This window comes from Mesoplodon bidens (assembly GCF_964165515.1).
Source record: "Mesoplodon bidens genome assembly, chromosome: 6".
In the NCBI taxonomy this organism is placed as follows: Eukaryota; Metazoa; Chordata; class Mammalia; order Artiodactyla; family Ziphiidae; genus Mesoplodon; species Mesoplodon bidens.
The window spans coordinates 27,722,515-27,743,786 of NC_138162.1; the positions used below are offsets into that span (position 1 = coordinate 27,722,515).

The 21,272-nt window shown below is 42.9% G+C and overlaps 1 protein-coding gene across 1 annotated transcript in view; it reads left to right on the forward strand.

Annotated features, from left to right (window-relative positions):
- The first annotated feature begins 6,231 nt into the window (after window positions 1–6,231).
- PLPPR1 (phospholipid phosphatase related 1) overlaps window positions 6,232–21,272 on the forward strand; it is a 65,251-nt gene continuing 50,210 nt past the window's right edge. The window contains exon 1 of the mRNA XM_081238145.1: window positions 6,232–8,965. Coding sequence (XP_081094271.1) covers window positions 8,762–8,965 — 204 coding nt within the window. The 5' untranslated portion in view covers window positions 6,232–8,761. The remainder of the gene's footprint in view (window positions 8,966–21,272) is intronic.

The following is a 21,272-nucleotide window of genomic DNA, read 5'->3' on the forward strand; positions in this document are numbered from 1 at the left end:
AGGCATTAGGCTAAGCATTTTACAGGCATCATCTCTTTATGCTTAATTGATACCAGAGGTTCAAATCCTGGCTCCACCATTCACTAGTTCTGTGAGCTTGGATAAACGTACTCTGCTTTAAATGAGGGTGACTCATCATCTCACAGGGTGGAATGAGGATCGTGTAACAGGATGCATTTCAAGGTATGTAGCTGGTTATGTGGTCAATGAGAGTCATTATTATCATTCCCTTGGGTTTGCTTTTATGATATCTGTCTCCCCCACAGAAATCCCCATGAGCCCAAAAATCATGTGTTTTGTGTTATTTGTTATTTGTTACTCAGTTTTGTCAATGACTGAAAATCCCCAATGTCTGCAAGTAGTAGGCACTCAATAAATACTAGCTGAATAACTGAACAATCTCATTTCATCTACATATCCTTGCCTATGGGTACACCTTTGGTTCTCCTTAAAGAAGGAATGAATTCTCATATACATGCACTGGTCCATTGTAGGTTTTTCAGTTTTCACAGGAGGATGTCATTCTTAACCACACTTTACTTGCCTATTAGTTAAAAGATCCCCGAATGAGGGGGAAATAGAGAGTTACTAATCAATAGGCATGAGGTTTTAGTTAAGCAAAAGGAAGAAGCTCTAGAAATCTGCTGTACATTGGACCTATAGTCAACAATAACAGATGGTACTAAAATATTTGTTAAGAGGATAGATCTCATTTTAAGTGTTCTTACCACAATAAAATAATTTTTTAAAATCTTTCATAAAATACAAAAATATAATAGACAATCAATGATCAAATACATTGACAAAAGAGGACTAATTGATTGCTTAATATTTTATTTTTATTCCTTCATATCTTGAGATAATATCATTTGCAAATAGCAAAACTAAGAATAGTTTGACTCTTGAAAATTCATATTTGTGGAAATAAGATGCTTGTCAAGAAGCATCATTTTATAGATGGAAAAACTAGTTGATTATTCAGTCCTGGCTAATGCGATGACTTCATATTCTCTTATGTATTTTAGTGCATGTGGTATTATTTGCTTATTCAGAAAAATATATATATTCTACTTAAGTCATAATAAAATAACAGCTAACAGTTATTGAGTGCCTGCTTAGTGATTTTGATATACTTAATCATATAGTTCTCATACCACTCTCATGAGAACTCATTTCACAGGTGAGGAAACTAAGGCATAGACAGGTTAAGTTCAAAGACATACAGTAGTAATTAGTGGATTTGGGATTTGAACCTATGTGCCTTAGGCACTGAAGTATAATAAATTGCTTATGATGAGACAAGTATCTAATAAAATCACATTTTATTGAAGGATTTTTAAATACAACCCATAGTAAGAAATATATTTCACTTTGTATTATGCATTCTCCCTCTGCCTATATGTTACATACTCAACAAAAGTTTCACATAAAAACACTTGTCCTTAGGATTGGGAGTTTGGGATTAGCAGATGCAAACTAGTATATACAGGATGAATAAACAACAAGGGAACTATATTCAATATCCTGTGATAAACCAAAGTGGAAAAGACTATGAAAAAGAATATGTATATATGTATAACTGAGTCACTTTACTGTACAGCAGATATTAACACAACATTGCAAATCAACTGTACTTCAATAAAATTAAAAAGAAAACACTTGTCCTTACTATGTATAAAACTCTAATATATTCAATTCTGTCCCATTCTTTTTCACTAAAAAATTCTAGTTGAACCCTACCTTGTGTACATTTGTTTCACAATCGACTAATGGTTTGAGACCTGCAGTTTGGAAAACCACAATAAGGGACATATATAAGACACAGTAACACTAAATGAAGCTACTAATAACTAGGGATGTCATTTATTAAGCATCTACTATGTGCCAAAATAGTGTCATTGATATTTATGTATAATATCCTCAATTCTCATTACAACCCTGAAAAGTAACTCAATCTTTTTTCACAGAAGAAACCGGGATGAGGAAAGGTTAAAAGATTTGTCCTACAGAGAGTAGCCTGAGCAAAGGTTCCTTCCGCTAGTCTACTCTAATAATAACATTGTAGTATTATTAAACAATGAAATCCATTTTTTTAAAAAGATGCAGGTCTGTATTTCACTAGCAGGAAACTTATTAAAAGGTAGTATCTAATTCACTGCTACCCAGTAGTTTTTAATAACCTAACGTGAGAGAAACTATAATTAGGAAGCAGTGAAGAATATATGGTCTACCCATTCTTTTAGGACATGCTTACTATGATGAGTCAGATCCTGTTCTAAATACTACACAATCCTCACTTAATCCTCATGATGACCTGAAGAGGTAGGTGCTGTAGCATTATTAGCCCCACTTTACTAACGAAGAAACAGAGGCACGGGAATTTAAGTCACACCTAGTAAAAGCAGCAGAGCAGGTTTCCAGCCTAGCAGTCTTAACCTTTCCTTGTGCTGTATCTCTCAAGTTCAACCTAGACCGAATCATGATGCCGACCTCCTCCCTTCTATCTCACACTATTGTTTTTGTGCATTTAGCTTTGATGTGATGTCATCGGCCTATGTTAAGAGTTGATATGAGGTCCCATATAAAGAACAGCACCAACATACTCAGTATTGTCATTGTTCATCATGTCCCTTATGAGAACTCAGGCTGAATTCCTATCCAGTCACTATATCAGAAAGATTCTACTCTTCAACCGTTGGTTGGTTTTTATCATATAGCTACTGTGAAATGTGAAAATGACCAGTATTTCCTTATTGTGTTGACTATTAGACAACTTATACTCAAGGATGTAACTCCTATCTCCATATTTATTTCTTCTTCTGTTCCAACTGCTCTTTGATGCTTGCTTACTTTATTTGGTGGAAGTTGGTATAACGTCTTTTTGGAACAAAATGAGAATACATAAACATGCCTCAGTGCATATTTATGAGTTATTATTAACCTTCATACAGATGAAATTGATACTGGGAGACGTTTGAATAAAGTACTCAAGTCTGTAGCACATAGTTTAGCCCTTAATATTATGCTGACGTATTTGTAACCTGATTTTCCCCAGGCTGCCCAAGTTTGTGTGGAGAAATACACCATAATTATAGTAATCATCCTAGGTTCACCCGAGTTGTGTGACTTTAATGCAATTCATGTAATTTCTCTGCGCCTGTTTCCTCTTCTATAAAATGGAAATAATATATGTGCCACATAGAGAGTGGCTGGGCAGAAGAAGAGTTAATTTGTGTCAAGTGCTTACAACAGTTCCAAGGACACATGCATAATATAGGTCATCGCCTTTACTGTCACCATCTCGTCCCCCTCCATCTCCTACTCCTTCGTCTTCTCCTTGGATCTTGCCCATATTGTTTATGGAGAACTTTCAGCCCCTCTCAAAGTGTTATCCTTATTTCTAAGGGTCCCCAGTGAGGTCTCAGGTGTTTCCACTGTCAGTTTTCTCAGGTGTTTCCCCTCTAACTTACTACCTTGTTTCCCACTTCCATCAGTGCCACTTGAGGGTTTCCCAGCCCAGCCCTTTCGTGCAGCTACTGACCCTTGTGCCTAACATGCTTCCTCAATACTGAACAACATGGAAATCTTTAATGTGTACGATCCCCTGGAGTCCTAAGACTTTGCTTCTGCATCACAACCATGCCAAATCTTATCACCTAAGCTCTGATGCAGCGTTCCTCCTGCTGAGTTTCCTTTAGCCCATCTCGCTATGGAATTGAACATATGTCCTTGGGGCTTAGTCAAAACCAGTATCCTGAACGTACGCCACGCTGCCCTCTCCATTCCCTTGCCCTCACCCCTTCTCCACGCAGGAGCCCCTTCCCTTGTTCTCCTTCTGCCAATACACATCCCTCCCCAAACCCATGCAGCCATGTGTGAAACCCAGCTTGGGATCAGCTGACACCCTCCTACAGATCACTGTCTCTTTCCTGTATTGGCGAGCGCTCCCCACTTAGCTTGATCACAAATTGCTTAAGGTTAGAGAGCATGTCTGAGAATTCCTCACCTTCACAGCACTTACTTCGGAACTGAACACAGAGGCGGTTTTCAGAAACAGTTGTTGGTTGGCTGATTAATTGGTATTGGTCTTGATAGCTCCTGGCCAGACCAGAATAAGAAAGCTCTTTGGGGAGGGAAACATTGTCTCAGGTAGAGTGACCTAGCACCCCAGTTTGTTCAAGACTACCTCCATTTTAGCACTGAAAAGTCCCATGCCCCAGGAAACCCCTTGGTCCTGGGCAAACTGAGATGGTTGGTCACCTAGCCCCAGGAGTCCCCAGTTCAAACCACACCCTTTACACTCCAGACCAGCTACCAGTCCTCTCATTTCCACGTCATGTGTCTGCCCCTACATCCCTGGATACACATACATAACATGAGTCACAGCACCATTTATCTATCCCCTGCTCTCCCAGCTTGTATCCTGTCATATAAATGAGTGGTCCACAATTGCTTCAGACTTTACCAACCAAAGAAAAACGTACTTGTCATCTCAGCCTCTTCTCTCAGCTTTGTGACCTCCCCACTTATCCCTCTGTGACATTCATTTTTCTCCAATCAGCAGAGAACCTGAGTAGAAACACAGCACTCTCAACTCTGAGAGGCTGGATTTCAGATATTGCTGGCTTCTGCCTTCTCAATCTTTGTGGAATGATCAGGATTTAATGCATTTTCATATATCGGGTTGTCATTCTTAGAAAGCGACAGCTGAGGAAAATCCCTGGTGCATGAGCTCCTTCTACCTCATTATCTCCCCACAGCCATAATTGCTTTTTTCACACTAATACCGTCAACCCTTCCACCAGCACTTGGGTCCAGCACAGCCTCACCATCTGCTCATGTGACACCAACATTATGGCCTCCCTCCATGCCTCCCTAAACGGGGCTGGAGAAGGCAGCGGAGACGGCAAGTGTGCCAGCTGGCACGAGTGACACAAACCTAGACAGTGATGAATCGTGGGCCAGTGCAGGGTGGAGGAAGGGAGGACACCCACGGCTAATTGTGTGTCATCAGTGCTGCAAGGCAGAGCTCTCTGCCTGTGGAAGCAGAATCAACGTGCTGTTTCTGTTCCTGCAGTAAATGCATAAGCTTCTTTTTCATATATGGTCGCAAGAGAATGTTCAATAGAAAAGAAACCTAGAAATCAAGATCCAAATGGTTCTATATTTGCTTCTGTGCATCTCTAACTGGTATTTTATTGAGGACTCTCCGGGGCGCTTGAGGATGGCTTTAAAGTAACAGGAAGGGGTTTCTGGCTGCTCAGGGGAGGAACCAAGGCCAAGGCGACTCATGCTGATGGGTCAGTTCTGTCCCATAGGCTGTGGAAGTTCCCACCTACCTCTACCACCCTGTGTCTCCAAGGTTCGCTGTTCTTTATGCCCTGCACTTGATTCATGCATTCATCCACTTCTCTCTGAATGCTGTTTCCATAGTTAAATTGGCCAAGCAGCTATTCAAGATTTTTTCTATGTATAGCAAATTTAGATATATTGACCTTGGCTTTTTTATTGTTACTGTTGATTTTGATGTATTTGATGTTAAGACAATTCTCCTTTAAAAGTTTCTATTCTGAGTCCTCTTACATATATATACACATATATAATATATATACATATATAATATATATACATATAGATCGTATATATAGAGATCATACATATACATACATACACACACACATTATTTTGCTTTCATTTACTTCATTTTCACCTTTTTCTCTTTTAAATGGAAGTGGTAGCACAAATGTCCCTTGTAAAATATATTCTTCCTCAATAGAGGAAGCTAGATGCCATTTTTGTTTTTGTCTTATCCAAAGAGCCCCCATCGATCCTGCCTGTTCTCCAAGCTTATTTCTCCTAAGGGCTGATGAAGCTGAGAGAGAGAAATGTGTTTCCTGCCACATGGATGAGATACAGAGAAATCAGATCAAGCCTGTGCAGGAGACAGAAACAGCCCCAGAGGCAGAGCCCCCAAACTGTTGGAATCCTAGTGTTAGCTCCAAAACATTCGGGTCAGCTGGCTAGGTTCCCTCCTGTCGGGTTGACTCAATTGACTAGTGCAGCACAAAAGAAACAGAAACTTCATGGCCTTGACTTTATAAACTAGCTACTAGAAAGAACACCAATCAGTGGGGCAGCTTGGGAGCACCTATCTCTCATTCCTATAGGAAACATCCTTATCCAAGTCTCTTCTCTGTTGCTAAAGAGAAAAGAAATAAACAAAATGCTTGAAACAGTAGAGATGGCGGGCATGAGCATTGGTAATGTACACGTGCCAATAAACAACTTCAGGCACAGAGAAACACACGCGAATGTCTAGAGATTATGGATGGTCAGAAGTTGTGCCAGAAGGTCCACCGGGGGAGAAGGGGTAGCAAATGTCAGATAATGGAACAAAATCCTTGTAGAGCCAGAAACAAGTCATGTGTGAGAGAGAGTGATTGCGAAGTATGATTTGGAGCCTACCTGGAGATAAAGGTGGTGATGGATACAGCCAAAAGGTAAAGACCTTTATAACAGGATGGTTAGGCGTTTGTACTTTCAACACGTTAACGCTGGAGATACTCGAGGCTTCTGAACCAAAGAGGAAAGGCTTCTAACCAAAGAGTTAGAGAAAATGGAAGGTTGAGGGAAGATTCTTTTTTTTTTTTTTGGTTGGGAGGTGCTGCACTGGGTCTTCATCGCTGTGTACGGGCTTTCTCTGGTTTTGATGAGTGGGGGCTACTCTTCTTTGCAGTGCACGGGCTTCTCATTGTGGTGGCTTCTCTTGTGGAGCACGGGCTCTAGGTGCACTGGCTTCAGTAGTTGCAGCACGCGGGCTTGGTAGTTGTGGCTTGCGGGCTTAGTTGCTCTGCAGCACGTGGGATCTTCCCGGACTAAGGATTGAACCCATGTCCCCTGCATTGGCAGGTGGATTCTTAACCACTGTGCCACCAGGAAGTCCTGGGGGAAGATTCTTAATCCAAATGACCCTTAAAGAAAATGATGCCTTCTGCTAGAGTGAGGAGGAATTGCAGAGCTAATGTACCAGAAGCAGGTGTTAGAGAGTGGGCAAAGTGCAAGGCTCTGCTTCAGTGTGGTGGCTAAAGAAATGGATATGAACGTGGATAAAGATGCCAAATGGTGCCTCTCTGCATTGGAGTTGAGCTGCTTTGCCTCTCCCCATAACTCTCCACACTTTTGTGTATGATGTGATTTTCATGCTGTGACCCAGGTGTTTTGCCCCCTGGGGATCAGAAAATGTGGGATTCTAGTCCTGGGTCTGACACTAACTAGCTATGTGACCTTAGGTTAGTCATTCCAGGGCTGAAATAAGAACTTGAGACTAAAACCTAAAAGATTATGGTTTCCCCCTCCCTGCCCCTTATGTACTTCCAAATAGAAACAATTTTTAAGCCATAAAGGATGTACAAAGATGCCCTACCAAGTTCTGATTCTTCTCCCAAAATGATTACTTTGATACTTTTAAACAAATCAAGATTTTTAAATATTTTTCCCCATTTTAGTTTCCCTGCTTTGCTGATTGTCAGTCTAAGGACATGTTTGGTTTCCGTGTTGGATAATCCAGCTGTCATCAGTTCTCCTTGCTGGGCCTCTGTTTTCTCATCTATGAAATAAAGATTTTAGATGGGAAGATCTCCAAGATCTTTCCCAGCTTAACTTTCTGTAATTTCGTAACCTCAAAGACCTCTTTTCTGGGCTTCCCTGGTGGCGCAGTGGTTGAGAGTCCGTCTGCCAATGCAGGGGACATGGGTTCATGCCCCGGTCCGGGAGGATCCCACATGCCGCGGAGCGGCTGGGCCCGTGAGCCATGGCCGCTGAGCCTGCGCGTCCGGAGCCTGTGCTCCACAACGGGAGAGGCCACAACAGTGAGAGGCCCGTGTACCGCAAAAAAAAAAAAGACCTCTTTTCTGTCTACCTTTATCACCGTCTCATCTTGCCATTTGGTGTTTCCTAATGGGAATGAGAAAAATAATGGCATTTCCATACTCCCCCAACTCCTCATACCCATTAAAGGCTACATCTAAACCTCGGTGAGTATCTGGGACATTTCTGAATCAAATGAAAGGGTAATTGTGTCCCTTTTTGTGTCCAAACCTTATGAAGGATATATGTCTATCATAAGATGTGATCATCAGTAAAGTCCTTTACTTACTGGTAGAAAGCATTTTGGAATAAAGGCAAAATCTTTTTGGAAAAGGATAAAAGTTATGACTGATCTAGGATACCTGTACAATGTTTTCATCCACGCCGGTAATTTAGGTTCTGAAGATTTCCCTTAACCTTTCTAGGCTCTAGCTTTCCTGTTTGTTCATTCATGCATCATTGACCTGCCTCTCATACTTTATAATAAAGTAAGTCTATCTCTAACATTTTATGAAATTGCCCATGAACAGATCTCACTCTACATCTTGCCAATTCACATGCCACTATCCTTTGACTTTTCACCTCTGTCCTGAATGGCAGTATTGCCTTGGTTCCCATGCATCCCTGAGAGGGGCGCAGCAGAACCTGGGTCTCTCTACAAGCCTTGCTGTGGTCTGCTTCTCAGATGGGAGCTGTTCATTATTTTCTGGAAGGTTTATGTAACAGATGTTACAAGGCAGACAAGTAAGCACACACTCCCTGAGCCCGGAGCCCATGGAGCCAGGCACGCACACACGTGCCAATACCAATACAAGGAGAGCTGCTGGGTGATGGAGGGAGTGTGCTCTGAGGGGCGGGCGCGGCTCCGAAGCCCTGCTAATGTCTCTGTGTGGCCATGCTGTATTTTCAGCTTGTCATCATGGCTGGGACAGTGCTGCTTGCCTACTACTTCGAATGCACTGACACTTTTCAGGTGCATATCCAAGGATTCTTCTGTCAGGACGGAGACTTAATGAAGCCTTACCCGGGGACAGAGGAAGAAAGCTTCGTCACCCCTCTGGTGCTCTACTGTGTGCTGGCTGCCACCCCAACTGCTATTGTAAGTACAGAAAAGGATTTCCTTCTTTACTGTTGGATCCTAAACAACATTTTCTGTCTGCCTTTTCTCCTCTTTCCTCTCTTCCTGGGCGTTCACCAGCAGCCGTATCAGGCATGCCCTGTTTTAGCCAAACAGAGTGAGTAGAGCTGTGCATAAAATCTCATTAAAATTGGTCTTGTCTTTTATAGGTGGCTTTTGCTTTTTGGTTCCTGAATTTAAATATATATACATATATTTTTTAAAAGAATATCTGAATGTCATACGTATATATTTTTTAAATGAACAGGCCTGACTGGCTGCCATGTTAAGAACAGCTACTGTACTCTTGAAAAAATATGCTGTGCGTTGTGTGTATTCAGAAGAGGTCTTGAATGTAAATGCTGGCCTTGATACAAAGCCTCAATCTGAGTGGAATAGAATCCCCCAGGCCTGTATCTCTTGCTCTTCTGACTGAACTTCCAGAGAGGCCAGAGATGAAAGAAACCGCTTGACCTGAAGTTTGCTGTGAATTGTGCTGGGCAGCTTTGGCTCTGTTCACATTACATCACATTCAATTAAGTTGCAAATTTACCTTCATTGATTGCATTCTTCTCTCTCAAGAGGCAAAAAAGAAAAAAAAAAAAAAAAGTGGCCAGACAGGCCTCTTGGGAGACTATTTCAAAAGCTTAAAGCTCACAGATCCATATTGTCTGGGAAAATGATTTAGCATTTAGACATCTTAATTTGATTTTTAAAAAATGACTTTGTGAGTGTTTTAAAATAAACATTTCTGTGTCTGAACATGCTACAACGTCAGATTATTTGGGATGTAATTTCAGTTATTATTTCCCCGCTTTCTCTTCCAAAGCTGCCTCCCCCCAACTCTCCCTCGTCCCCTACCCTGCCCTCTCCCACTCCCCTCTCCTTGGAGCAGTAATAAAAATACCGACTGGCATGCTGAGGAATGTACTGATTGCTCAGACATTCAGTTCGAGTATTGTTTTCTATGCAAATGTTTTACTTGCTTTAAGATGAGAAATAGAATAGAATTTTGAGGAGGAAATAATATGGACATAATGAGTCGTAGTACTTTAAGTTCATTTTGATCATTGATCCTAGACTTGACAAGCTCCCCCTTAAATAATAAGGCTATGCCATAGGAATTAAGGTCAGCAGTGATAAAACATGATCTATTACAGTGGTTAAAAACACATGCTTTGCAGTCCGACCTTCCAGGGCTCACATCCTGTCTATGTGACTTCAGGCAAGTCACTCTACTGTTCCCTCCCCCAAAAATGGGGGATAACGTGACTGCCTATTTCACAGAGTTGTCAAGACTTAAATAAGATGCTTCATACAAATGACTTGGCACAGCGTCTGTCATGGACTAAATGGTTAGAAGTCAGGGAAACAAAGAACCTAGCTGGAAACCGATCTTTACCTTCTTCAGGATCACAGACCAACTTCCTCGCGCTGCAAAGAAGGAGATTCCACTGAAACCCTGGTATCACCTCCTCTTTAGAGCGATGGGGGATGTGCCCTCTCCCAGAGGAAGGCTGATCTCCGTGTTCCTCTTACCTTTCCCTTTTTCTTTTCTCACCAGCCCAAGGACTAAGAGAAAGCATGAAAGACACCCTTCTGAGTACCTTAAAAGGTGACACACTTCACTCCTCAGATAAAACCTGGAGGCCACATTGGGTTCTATCTGTAATGGTTTAATGGCAGCTCTGCCTAGTCCTAGAATTAGTCTGGAATCAGGTCCTGGTTTCTTCCTGTCCCATAAACATATCATTTTCTCATGTACTCAGACATAAATCCCTGAGTGATCCACTGACTAACTAACATATTTTCCTCTCTTCTTCCCAGTCCCAGGAAACTTCATTGCCTAGGTTCTCCTGCAATTACTTTTTGTAATTATAGAGAGTTTTTTCCCTTTAAAAAAAAAACCCCAAAAAACAAAAACACCTAAGGAAAGCAAGGGAAACAGATCAATAAAAATTATGAAAAATCAGTGAATCAGAAAACAATAGGATTAATAAGTAAAATTTACAACCCCCTGGTTAGTCTAATATAAGAAAGGCAAAAGTTAAAAAAGAAAAAGTCAAGAAAAAGAATATATAAGCAAAAATATATAAACCTTTAAAGTCTACACTGTAGTTTTATTTAAATTGTATATTCAACTCTATGCCAATACATGCTTACTTCTCAATAAAATTGATAATATTCTATGAAAAGATAACTTACTAACAATGCCTTAAAAATGTAGAAAAGCTGAATAAATGAATACAAATTTTTAAACATGTCTAAAATTTATCGCACAAGATAGTACTGGGGACACATAACTATAGTATAAATTCCTTCAAACTTTCAAGGGATAGAAAACCCATAGCTGGGCTTCCCTGGTGGCGCATTGGTTGAGAGTCCACCTGCCAACGCAGGGGACACATGTTCAAACCCTGGTCCGGGAAGATCCCACATGCCGCGGAGCAACTAAGCCCGTGTGCCACAACTACTGAGCCCGTGTGCCACATCTACTGAAGCCCACACGCCTAGAGCCCATGCTCCACAGCAAGAGAAGCTACTGCAATGAGAAGCCCGCACACCACAACAAAGAGTAGCCCCCGCTCGCCGCAGCTAGAGAAAGCGCACAGCAACGAAGACTCAACACAAATATAAAAACCCAGTCAAAAATAAATTAATTAATCAAAAAAAAAGAATAAAACCCACAAATATGTAAACTGTTCCAGAGCCTTAAAGTAAGTGGGAAGCTTTTCAATGCACATTATGAGGTGAGAAAAATATGGATTTCAAACACTTAGAAAGTCTACATACACACCCACAAAAGTATCCTCAATTAGGAATGTTGTTGCAGGCAGATAGAAAAGGATTGATAGATTTGTCTACCTGAAAATAAGCATTCCTACCAAAAGAAAAAGTAAATAAAGACTGCAAAAAATATTTGCAGCATGAGACGCCAATGTAAATATTCCTAATACTTAAAAAGATGAGCTTCCCAAAATAAAAATGAGAAAGGACAAAAATAGACAATTAACAACAATAAATTGACTGTATACATATAAACATTTCTAAGCTCATCAATTATCAAAGAAAAATTATTTTAAATACAGTATTTTTCCCATATAAGTTTGGCAAATGTTTTAAAGTTTAACCCGTGTTGTTAAAGGTGCAGATACTTTTATACAATTCAAATGTAAACTGACATTTTCTTTCTGAAGAGCAGCTGGTCGAGATGTACTGAGAGTTTTATAAACTTCAGACCCCGTCATTAATTCCATGCCCTGAATTTATGTTAAGGAGGTAACCAGAGTTATATATAAATACAAAGATTTGTATATAGGGATGTTCATGTCAGTGATAGTTTTAAGAGTGGAAGGAAAACTTGGCTAAATACACAGCACTAGAGGATTGTCTAAACACATTTTGGGCAGTCATGTTTCTGAAAAACCTCTAATAGCAAAGAAACATGCTTGTGATTTAGTGAAATGATTTTTATGAAGGCTAAAAAATTGTATATACTATTGCAGATAAAAGTTTTTCTCTTCTATAAGAGAATTTGAACTTCCCTTAGTTTTCTAGCTCTGTTTCCTTAGAAAAAGATATGTATCAGCTGTGTTACTAGGCAAAATTAACCCCTGACTGGTGAATTGCATCTGGACTCAGAGAACTATAATTATCTGAAAAGGTGCCATGCTGTGACTTCCCCAAGTACAGTGACTCTGGACACTTGGCATGTCCAGTGTGGGAACTTGGAAGCTATGTCTATGGAGTTGCTATCCCATATATTGACTCCTATGGGACATGATGAGTCTTTTAAGCTGGTGGCTTCTGCATCCTCTGATATGTCTGCAGTCTCCTTGCACCTGAACTGTACTGGACCACTGCAAGGGCATGTGCTAAAGAGGAGCATGTGATGCTGCCCTGTTGGCAAGCTGTTGTTCCTCCCAAGTGGACCAGTGCCAGATGAAGCATGTGGTTGTCTGTGGGTCTGAATATTTAATAGACCCTAACAAGACACCATGTGTGTTACAAGTATAATCCCAAATTTATAATTACACATAAAAGACTAGTAAGAAATAAACTAAAAATGTATAGCTATTATCTCTGAGTGCTAATGGTACAGTCTTTTTTCTTCTGTTTTATATATATGTTTAAATTCTACATCAATGCAGTATTTTCTAATTGAAAGATATATTTTTAAAACATTCCAGTTCTGACATAATTATGAAATGACCAATGTTTAATAAGACTTGAAAATAGCAATTCTAATAAACAAAAACACACATGGCCAAAAAACAAAACAGAACTTTATGATGAATTTTCTCTTCTCTTTGGGTAAAAATGATAGATCTTTCATTCTAAGATTTTCAGCAAAAACTCTTCTCCCGCCTACAAATTTTGATCATATATCTTCCACCAGTTCCTTTTCCCCAAAGGACACAAACTGACATGGGGTCAAATGCTCTGATGGGAAGCCATGGGGATATGGCCAATGGATAGTGAACTGAATGTTAAGGACCTACAGTACCACTCTAGTTTTCAAGTATGGAACCCTGATTCAGCCGTTCCATTCCTTTGCTTCTCTGGGTGAAAAATGTGACCAGTAATGATGGCAGCCCTCCAAGATACGTGCTGAGGAATATTCCATAAATGATAAGGGCAAGAATAACATCTTTTAATTTACTTGTATTCTGCAGTCCTTGCCTACTTTATCCGCACAGCATCCTGGTGAAATAGAAAAGAGACATCCCAAAGAACATAGAGTTTGTGGTCCAATTCCCTTCATTTTTGACTCGGAGTCTGTGAGTTCATTCAGGGGGCCAGTTGTTAGCTACGTTACTTGTAACTTGAGACTTAGCTACATTAAATGATTTGCTGAAGGTCGCAGTTAGTTCTGTATGTAATTGGACAGTTACCCACCCATTGGGTTCTACTTTTATGTTCCTCCCGAATGAGGGGCATTGCTAGGAACTAGCGCTAATTACAGCTGACGGGTTAATGGCAGAGAGCTGAGTGACCTTGAAACCCTGCTGTGGTGCTTGATCTTCCCCACAAGACCTGAAAATAAGTGAGCAGCGGCGGGACAGAGAGCAGAACTACCCCGATGCTCAGGGACGTCTCCTGGGAGCCAGGAGCCATGTTTACTTTTGCCCCTTCCTGGAGAGATATGGTGTATCCTAGAGCAGTCTTTTTTGGGCCACTTGAACACGGATCCCAAGTGCCTAGCTCAGCACACCCCCCGCCCCTGAGTGTGCATCTTTCATTATCCTCACCCTGAAGTCATCCTGTCTCAGGCCTGATCTGCCAGGAGAGGGAGGGATCCCAGTTGTGGCTTTGCCCCCAGTAATCGTGTGACCTCTGATAAGGCATGTTCCCTCTTTGGGTTCGATTTCTCATCTGTAAAAGGTGGGGTTGGGCTAAATGATCTCCAAGATCTTTCTGGTTCTAATATTCCTTGAGAGATGAAAAAAGAACCTTCTAGTTGGAAGACTCCAAATGTCCGATTCCCAGCTCCCTAGGCTCTCTTGACTTTCTTTCGGGAGTTCACTCTGTGCCTGGCCAGGTGTTTCACAGAGTGTGTGTGTGTGTGTGTGTGTGTGTGTGTGTGTTTACTCCTTCTTAAACCCATTTCCTATTTTCCCTGTAGTACAAAGAAGGCAAGACTCCTCGGGGGTGACTTATGTGACACAAACTAATGGCAATTCTCACAAAAGGTAGCTCTGTGTATTCTCTAGCACAGGGGTCCCCAAACCCCAGGCCGCGGACCGGTATCGGTCATCAGCCTGTTAGGAACCAGGCCGCACAGCAGGAGGTAAGCGGAGGGCAAGCCAGCGAACCTTCCTCTGCTGCTCCCCATAGCTCACATTACCGCCTGAACTTCCCTCCACCTCACCCGTGGAAAAATTGTCTTCCACAAAACTGGTCCCTGGTGCCAAAAATGTTGGGGACCGCTGCTCTAGCACATTAACCATAGAAAAACCTACCACCCTAAACTGCCGTGTGTCTCCAAGGATGGGCGCTGCTTGCAGGGACACACGAGAAAGGCATGAGGGAGAAGACTGCCGTGGGTTTGACCTGTCATTTCCTATTTCTCCTTTTGTGCTTCGCTGTCAGAAAGGATCAGCATCTTGCTGAGGCAAGGCCACACAGGAGAAAGCTGTACAGGGACTGAGGAAAGGTTAGAGCTTGGGGGATTTATTGTGTCCAGAACGATTTAGCCAAAAGTGTTGCCCCACACGTCCAGGAAACCTGCAGGGTGCATTCTGACCAACGTGGAAACCCTGGCTAACAACTGCCTTAGGCGCCCTGAATAAACTCACAGACTCAGAGTCAAAGGCAGAGAGCCTGTTTGGAGAAGAGGATTTAACCCGGTGGAGAATCTGATTTACCCTTGTTTTATCTCAGCCCCAGCACCACAGGCATGAGAAAATAGCTAGTAAACCTTCTTTTGGCCTCACAACAAAGTGATGGGAGTATTTAGAACTGAAGCAGCAGAACGTTTGACGCCCAGCCTGTGAGAATTGACACAGCTCACAGTTTGTGTGCAAGTGTGCACACGCACACACACAAGACTCATCTAGAATTTCCTGGGAAAGGAAGAGACAAGCATAATTTGATAGAAAGGCACAATCTGGAGGAAACTGCGACTCTTCACCTGGGGGTTTCTGGGCCGTAAGCTCTTGCAGTGAATACAAAAGCTCAATGCACAGTGTGGATCAGAGTGGGCTCTGGGTAAATGTACATCTGTTGCCTGGCTGGCGAGGGATGCAGCTGCCAGAGCAAAGGAGACAGTGTGGGCGCCTGTACTGAACAACCTCATCTGTTGAAACCCCTTTTTAACACTTCATCATTCACATCTTTTTTCCTTTTGTACATTATCTCATGACTTTATTATTTTTTTTACCGTGAACACATTTTCTTTGTTGCAAATGTACTTAGTCATTACAATTTACATTTTTTTCTGGGAAAGGGTTATAGATAGGCTCATTAATTGTTGTGGATTTTTTTTTTTTAAACCTTGAAGAAAAATATCCATTTCCCTATTTACTATCCATGTGGCCGGTGAGTGCTCCCAATTCCTTTACAGATTATTTTTTCTCTTAACATCGTCCCACGGAGAGACTTGCTCACCACCTTTGAGATGCCCCTTTTAAGGACTGGTGAATAGATGATTGTGTTAGGAGCTTTGATAATTTGTTTCTTGAAAAGACTACTGTTTGCCTAAAATTATGTGATGGTCAGTTTACTTGGTGATCGGTGATCACAATGCATTTTACTTTTTACTAAGAGCAGTCTTTTAGCTAACTCATTTTAAATTCCCATTTCCCTTGCATCCACCATCCAGAAAGGAAAAAAAAGGCTCAAGAGAATACCCTGCTTTGGAAATGTAGCATCCCACCTTGGTGTTGCATTATATAGCAAGTGTCAACTTAAGAGCGTTTTCAATGGGTAGATGCCACCCCTGGATTAAGACCAGTAATGACGCTCCAACCCACAAAACATTTATTATGTGAGTTGCTGAATGACTTCCAAAATGCCGTCATCCACATGGCCTTGATTCTATTGAAGCGTTCAGCTTTGAAAGGCATAGGAAGTGTCTAGAGCTGAATTCCTTTATTTACACTTAGGTGTGATAAAGCAGAAGTCAAGAGTTCTTGAACCAAGCGCAGCTCAGCAGGTCAGAGGGCCAGAACCTCTCTGCACGTCTGAGTCGTCACCGGCATTCATCAGGAAAGATGAAAGCAGAGCATTTAGACGTCAGCAGCCAGGACTGGCAGCATAGTCTGTCCATTTAAAATCCCCTGGGTCACTTTTAAACAAAATCTACGGCAAAAACCATGCCTGCCTTTCTTGGAAATGCTCATGAGTAAAGAATCTTCCCAAGGAGGATATTGGAAGCATCTGAAAATCCCTGGGACTGAAAGCTCTGAAGCTACTTAGACATTAATATTGAGAAGTATGCAAAGAACCCTCTCCTCTTCCTCAGAGCCTGACACACAGAAATCCAGGGCGGGCTAAACGGGAGAAGCACTGGTTTGAGAAAAGCATGGGTCGCAAGTACACATTGGGACCCTGCCATTAATGGAGGGGAAAAGCGGGGAGACGCCAGCAGATTCCATCCTGTAAGCTGGTAGGAAGCCTGAAGGCTTGATGGGATTCCAGTGTGATAGGAGGCAAGGACATGCTTCAGGACCCCGGAGGAAGATGGCGGAAGAGTAAGACGCGGAGATCACCTTCCTCCCCACAGATACATCAGAAATTCATCTACACGTGGAACAACTCCTACAGAACACCTACTGAACGCTGACAGAAGACCTCAGACCCCCCAAAAGGCAAGAAGCTCCCCACATACCTGGGTAGGGCAAAAGAAAAAAAGAATAAACAGAGACAATAGGATAGGGACGGGACCTGCACCAGTGGGAGGGAGCCGTGAAGGGGGGAAGGTTTCTACACACTACAAGCCCCTTCGCGGGCGGAGACTGTAGGTGGCGGAGGGGGAAAGCTTCGGAGTAGCGGAGGAGAGCACAGCAACAGGGGTGCGGAGGGCAAAGCGGAGAGATTCTGGCACAGAGGACCGGTGCCCTCAGGCACACACCAGCCCGAGAGGCTTGTCTGCTCGGCCGCCGTGGCGGGTGGGGCTGGGAGCTGAGGCTCGGGTATCGGCTTTCAGTCGGAGCGCAGGGAGAGGACTGGGGCTGGCGGCAGGAAGAGAGCCTGAAGGGGTTAGTGCACCACGGCTAGCCCGGAGGGAGTCCGGGGAAAGGGTCTGGAGCTGCTGAAGAGGCAAGAGACTTTTTTCCCTTTTGTTTCCTGGTGCGCGAGGAGAGGGCATTAAGAGGGCTGCTTGGGGAAGCGCCGGAGACAGGCACGAGCCGCGGGTAAGGCACGGACCTCGGAGACGGGCGTGGGCCGCCGCCGCCCGCCGCCGCCGCGCCCGCCGCCGCCGCGCCCGCCGCCGCCGCGCCCGCCGCCGCCGCGCCCGCCGCCGCCGCGCCCGCCGCCGCCGCGGGGCCTGTGTGCGAGCGCGGGTCACTGTCCGCCCCGCCTTCCGGGGGGCCTGTGCACCCCGCCACTGCCGGGGTCCCCGAGACCCGGGGACGGCTTTCCCGGGAAAGCGCACGGAGCGCCACAGGCTGCTGCAACGTCACGCCGGCCTCTGCCGCCGCAGGCCCGCCCCACACTGCGCGCCCCTCCCTCCCCTCTGCCTGAGTGAGCCAGAGCCCCCGAATCAGCGGCTCCTTTAAACCCGTCCTGTCTGAGCGAAGAACGGACGCCCTCCGGCGACCTACGCGCAGAGGCGGGGCCAGGTCCAAGGCTGAGACCCGGGAGCTGTGAGAGCAGAGGCAGGGAAATCTCTCTGTGCAGCCTCGGAGGCAGCGGATTAAAGCTCCACGGTCCATTTGATGTGCCCTGCGTCTGTGGAGTGCATGAATGGACAGCGAATCATCCCAAATTGAGGAAGTGGACTTTGAGGACAAGATTTAAGACTTTCCCCCCTTTTCCTCTTTTTACAACGAATTATTCCAAATTAAGGAGGTGGACTTAGAGAGCAAGATTTCAGACTTCTCGCCCTTTTCCTCTTTTTACAACGAATTATCCCAAATTGAGGAGGTGGACTTGGAGAGCAAGATTTTTGATTTTTCCCCCTGCTCTCTTTTTGTGAATGTGTATGTGTAATCTTCTGTGTAAGATTCTCTCTGTGTAGCTTTGCTTCCACCATATGTCTCAGGGTTCTATCGGTCCGGTTTTTTTTTTTTTTTTTTCAATAATTACTTTCTAATTTTAATAACGCTACTATATTTCATACTTTATTCTGTTTTACTTTACCTGCTCTTTCTTTTTTTCCTACTCTCCCTTCCTCCCTCCCTCCCTCCGCTCCTCCTTTCCTTCTTTCTTTTTCTTTCCTCCCTCCCACCCTTCTTCTTTCCACTTTCTTTTTCTTTCCTTCCTCCCTCCCTCCTGTCTTTCTTCCTTTCCTTCCTCCCTCCCTCCCTCCTTTCTTTCCTTCTTTCTTTCCATCCTTCCTCCCTCCCTCCCTCCTTTCTTTCTTCCTTCCTTCCTTCCTTTCTTCCCTTCTTCCTTTCTTTCCCTCTCTCTTTCTTTCTTCTACTAATTCTTTCTTTCTACTTTTTCTCCCTGTTACTCTGAGCCGGGTGGATGAAAGGCTCTTGGTGCTGCAGCCAGGAGCCAGTGCTGTGCCTCTGAAGTGGGAGAGCCAACTTCAGGACACGGGTCCACAAGAGACCTCCCAGATCCACATAATATCAAGCAGCGAAAATCTCCCAGAGATCTCCATCCCAACACCAGCACCCAGCTTCAGTCAACGACCAGCAAGCTACAGTGCGGGTCACCCTATGCCAAGCAACTAGCAAGGCAGGAACACAACCCCACCCATTAGCAGAGAGGCTACCTAAAAACATAATAAGGCCATAGGCACCCCAAAACACACCACCAGACGTGGACCTGTCCACCAGAAAGACAAGATCGAGCCTCAACCACCAGAGCACAGGAATTAGTCCCCCCCACCAGGAAGCCTACACAACCTACTGAAACAACCTTAGCCACTGGGGTCAGACACCAAAAACAACGGGAACTACGAATCTGCAGCCGGCAAAAAGGAGACCCCAAACACAGTAACATAAGCAAAATGAGAAGGCAGAAAAACACACAGCAGGTGAAGGAGCAAGATAAACACCTACCAGACCTAACAAATGAAGAGGTAATAGGCAGTCTACCTGAAAAAGAATTCAGAATAATGATAGTAAAGCTGATCCAAGATTCTATTTCCATGATCCATAATCTTGGAAATAGAATAGACAACATGCAAGAAACAGTTAACAAGGACCTAGAAGAACTAAAGATGAATCAAGCATCGATTAAAAACACAATAAATGAAATGAAAAATACTCTAGATGGGATCAATAGCAGAATAACTGAGGCAGAAGAACGGATAAGTGAGGTGGAAGATAAAATAGTGGAAATAACTGATGCAGAGCAAAATAAAGAAAAAAGAATGAAAAGAACAGAGGAGAGTCTCAGAGATCTCTGGGACAACATTAAACGCACCAACATTCGAATTATAGGGGTTCCAGAAGAAGAAGAGAAAAAGAAAGGGACTGAGAAAATATTTGAAGAGATTATAGTTGAAAACTTCCCCAATATGGGAAAGGAAATAGTTAATCAAGTCCAGGAGGCACAGAGAGTCCCATACAGAATAAATCCAAGGAGAAATACACCAAGACACATATTAATCAAACTGTCAAAAATTAAACACAAAGAAATCATATTAAAAGCAGCAAGGCAAAAACAACAAATAACACACAAGGGAATCCCCATAAGGTTAACAGCTGATCTCTCAGCAGAAACCCTACAAGCCAGAAGGGAGTGGCAGGACATAATTAAAGTGATGAAGGAGAGAAACCTGCAACCTAGATTACTCTACCCAGCAAGGATCTCATTCAGATTTGATGGAGAAATTAAAACCTTTACAGACAAGCAAAAGCTGAGAGAGTTCAGCACCACCAAACCAGCTTTACAACAAATGCTAAAGGAACTTCTCTAGGCAAGAAACACAACAGAAGGAATATACCTACAATAACGAACCCAAAGCAATTAAGGAAATGGGAATAGGAACATACATATCAATAATTACCTTAAATGTAAATGGACTAAATGCTCCCACCAAAAGACACAGAGTGGCTGAATGGATACAAAAACAAGACCCATATATATGCTGTCTACAAGAGACCCACTTCAGACCTAGAGACACATACAGATTGAAAGTAAAGGGATGGAAAAAGATATTCCATGCAAATGGAAATCAAAAGAAAGCTGGAGTAGCAATTCTTATATCAGACAAAATAGACTTTAAAATAAAGACTATTAGAAGAGACAAGGAAGGACACTACATAACGATAAAGGGATCGATCCAAGAAGAAGATATAACAATTGTAAATATTTATGCACCCAACATAGGAGCACCTCAATACATAAGGCAAATACTAACAGCCATAAAAGGGGAGATCGACAGTAACACAATCATAGTAGGGGACTTTAACACCCCACTTTCACCAATGGACAGATCATCCAAAATGAAAATAAATAAGGAAACACAAGCTTTAAATGATACATTAAACGAGATGGACTTAGTTGATATTTATAGGACATTCCATCCAAAAACAACAGAATACACATTTTTCTGAAGTGCTCATGGAACATTCTCCAGGATAGATCATATCTTGGGTCACAAATCAAGCCTCGGTAATTTTAAGAAAATTGAAATTGTATCAAGTATCTTCTCCGACCACAA